This window comes from Anneissia japonica, unplaced genomic scaffold (assembly GCF_011630105.1).
Source record: "Anneissia japonica isolate Jap-2015-1 unplaced genomic scaffold, ASM1163010v1 scaffold288033_len957474_cov176, whole genome shotgun sequence".
NCBI lineage: Eukaryota > Metazoa > Echinodermata > Crinoidea > Comatulida > Comatulidae > Anneissia > Anneissia japonica.
In genome coordinates, this window is record NW_022715491.1 from 810,692 (window position 1) to 813,892 (window position 3,201).

Consider the following 3,201-nt stretch of genomic DNA (forward strand, 5'->3'; position numbering starts at 1 on the left):
TTAAATTTTGGTATGCGTTCAGTCCGGTTTCCGCCAATTCATTGCAACATTAATAGCATTGTGGAACTGTTTTATCGAAAATAAACCAAGAACAGTGGATGTACTGTACTTCGCAGTAAGCCTGGCACTCACTGAGTACGACGGTCGTCGGAAGACGCGATTCTATGGAAAACGCAACGCCACGACGCGCGCACAACGGATCGTTTTTAATGAAGATCATTTCAGACTGCCACCGACAATCAACGTCGTATAGAGGAGTCGGATTCGTCGTATGACGCGGTGAGTGTTCAGCTTAAGTTGACATTATTTCTGCCTAGTTTACTGACAATAATAATAATAATAACAATAATAATAATAATAATAATAATAATAATAATAATAATAATAATAATAATAATAATAATAATAATAATAATTCACTGAGACTAATTAAACATAATTTGCGTTCTGTTATGACAAATGCTCATTTAGATAGCCTCATGATGGTTGGAATACATCGTGATAGATGAAGCAACCTCGACCATGACAGCGTGGTTGACAGATTTCATGCAAAATTTCCAAAATATAGAATTTCACTTTTAAGAATGAGGATTTGAAAATAAATTAGATGGTTACATTGCATATTCTTTTTTTCTTGCTTTATTCAAAATGTTTTGGTTTTGGAAGCTGATTTCAACATTAGAAAGCATAGCCTACATGAAGTCATATTATATTAACTCGATGCCTTTCAAATAAGTAATGAAAATTCGCCATAACTGACCCCAGCCAAGTGAGACTCGATTCGCTCCACTAGCCCCCCCCCCCCGTCGGGGCCTTTAGCCCCTCCGTCGGGTAGATCCTGGTGCCATCACTGCTACAGTTATTATATGCAAACCAGATAAAAATATTCGAATATCTAGTAATAGGCCCTAGTATTGTAATGGTAAACAGTATCGGGGACAGCTGTTCCTTAAATGCGCGAGAATTCCTTTCAATTTTGGTCTACGACTGATTGGAACATGATCTAAACAGGGCACTCACCAAGCACGACGGTTGTCGGTCGACGCGATTCTAGGGAGAATGCAACGCCACGACGCGCAGCAGATCATTTTTTCACTGACGATCCGTTCAACCTGCCACTGACAATAAGCAGACGGTATCGCATTGACTATCGCTAGAAGGGAGTTGTGTTAAATTCGTCGGCCGACGGTCGTACTGCAGACGTATGGCGAAGTGAGTGTCCGGCTTTTAAGTAAACCATGGTAAGCCTAGCCCCAGCGTTTTGTTCACAATCGCTACCGACAGACTAGGCAGATTATGATAAGATGACCGTCTAGTTTGCATTTTATTATACACTAAATAATATGGCATGACTGAGGTGACTACAGAATGTTATCACAACCGAAAGAAAATTATTAAGACTTTGGTCCCGTAGAGAGGCCTACCAGTGGCGTAACGTTGGGGCCGGGGGCCCTGTGGCTTTCTGAGAGTGGGGCCCGGCCTGGGTCCTGGACGCCAACTCCATTGTGGGATTTTTGATGTGCTCGTTTTATCATTATGTTTGTCATTGCATTCCAAATGTTTTTAACGACAAAATAAATAATACGAGTGGTGAATCCAGGAATGTTTAATAGGGCCCATGGAGAGACTTCCACTGTAAAAGAGTAAATTCCACCTCAGCCCCACCATGGTTGGGGACTGAGGTAAGACAATTTATGATTATGGCACCTCTAAACGGTCGGAAATGGCACTCACAGACTTAACATTTAAAAATTTAGGGGCCCTTCCACTCGCCACTGGATATAATATGATATACAGTCGATGTTAGAGACACATTATGCTGTTACGTATCAACAAAGCCCTTTTGGGTCAGGGTGCTAAATCGAGGACCATGTGGTTAGGGGCCCGGCACTGTAGAGCAAATAAACATTATTTATTCTTGAAATGGATATTTATGCATATTTTTTTGTTTGATTATTAAACGCTTAATTTCACCAATGAAATTCATTAGGCATATGCGTTCTCTTGACCATTTTTCACGTACAATACGATTTGTCCACGCTATAGAGTTTTGTGTCGCATTAAAGATTTTTTTTTTCTGGCCATCTTCATAGCTCCTTTCAATTAGTTTACGAAGCGTTTTGTTTTCCTTTATCATTGAAAACCCGCATGTTACCAGAGTTTAATTTAATGTATCAATTATTTATATCATGCAATATTATCAATGCCACTAATAACGCTACCGGATTGAGAATAGAACACAATTGTTCAGAAGCACCTTGTATTTTCCATCTGTAACTTCTGTACATGTAAAGAATAATATAAAATATTGTTGATTATTGAATAATGGGATGATATTGGTGATCAGAATCAGTTGGATTATACTTTTTCTTTACCCATTCAACTACCCTGAAATTTTGCACTGCTTAAATTTATGCAATAACGTGAAATTCTAGCATTGACTATGCTTCTTTCTAGTAATTACAATTTCAAAATTTCATAAATAATTATCAACGCTACTCCATTGAAGTATAGATAAACGTTTAGTGTCTAGCCAGACGCTAGAAACATGTTCAGGTGGACACTACTAAACATCATCATCTTCCCGTGTACCGTTATCGTTAGAAGTTGTTCTTTTGCATGTAATTTCCCTGTAATAAAATAAAATGTGAGTTAAATTTGGATATGATTTCTCACACGAGCTCTAAAGCAACCATTATTCTTAAGCTCTTGTCCTCCGATTGTGAATTTTTTTTTACAAAAAATGGTGTATGTCCATATATAGTCATGATGTGCCTATATATGGTCATGGTGTGATGTCATCATGACCATTTTGACACAGAGACGTAATATAAAAATCTAAATTGACATATAAAAATGTTAAATTGAAACGAATTGTCAACCACACTGAAAATCAAGTTGAAAACAGATTAAAACCAGGGAACAGTGAAATTACACTGTTCCCTGTTAAAACAGACCGAGACAAGTGAAAAGAAAGGGATGCTCTGAAAAGGCCCCGTGTATTTAGTTAAAAATGGGATGAGAGAAAGGGACTGAAAATCTGACGACGTGGTGAAGCAGGTGTTCTCTCTCATAGATCAAATCCATAAGAGGAAACATCCCACGTCGCCTGCTCTTCTGGTGTAAAAAATAAAATTTTGGGCGCCCTCAATTTTTCCATATGTAGGCATGTCACATGCTTTTGTCAAATAAAATTCGAGA

The 3,201-nt window shown here is 38.2% G+C and overlaps 1 protein-coding gene across 2 annotated transcripts in view; it reads left to right on the forward strand.

Moving 5' to 3' along the window:
- The first annotated feature begins 927 nt into the window (after nucleotides 1–927).
- Nucleotides 928–3,201, forward strand: part of LOC117109267 (thyrotropin-releasing hormone receptor-like) — a 6,702-nt gene continuing 4,428 nt past the window's right edge. Inside the window, exon 1 of one of the 2 annotated variants that reach the window (XM_033251540.1) lies at nucleotides 928–1,212. Coding sequence is in view for 1 of the 2 variants with exons in the window: in XM_033251539.1 (XP_033107430.1) it covers nucleotides 1,239–1,241 (3 nt within the window). In the remaining variant the exon portion in view is untranslated. Of the gene's footprint in view, nucleotides 1,242–3,201 lie in introns of both variants that reach the window. The other variant, XM_033251539.1, reaches the window with a different exon arrangement.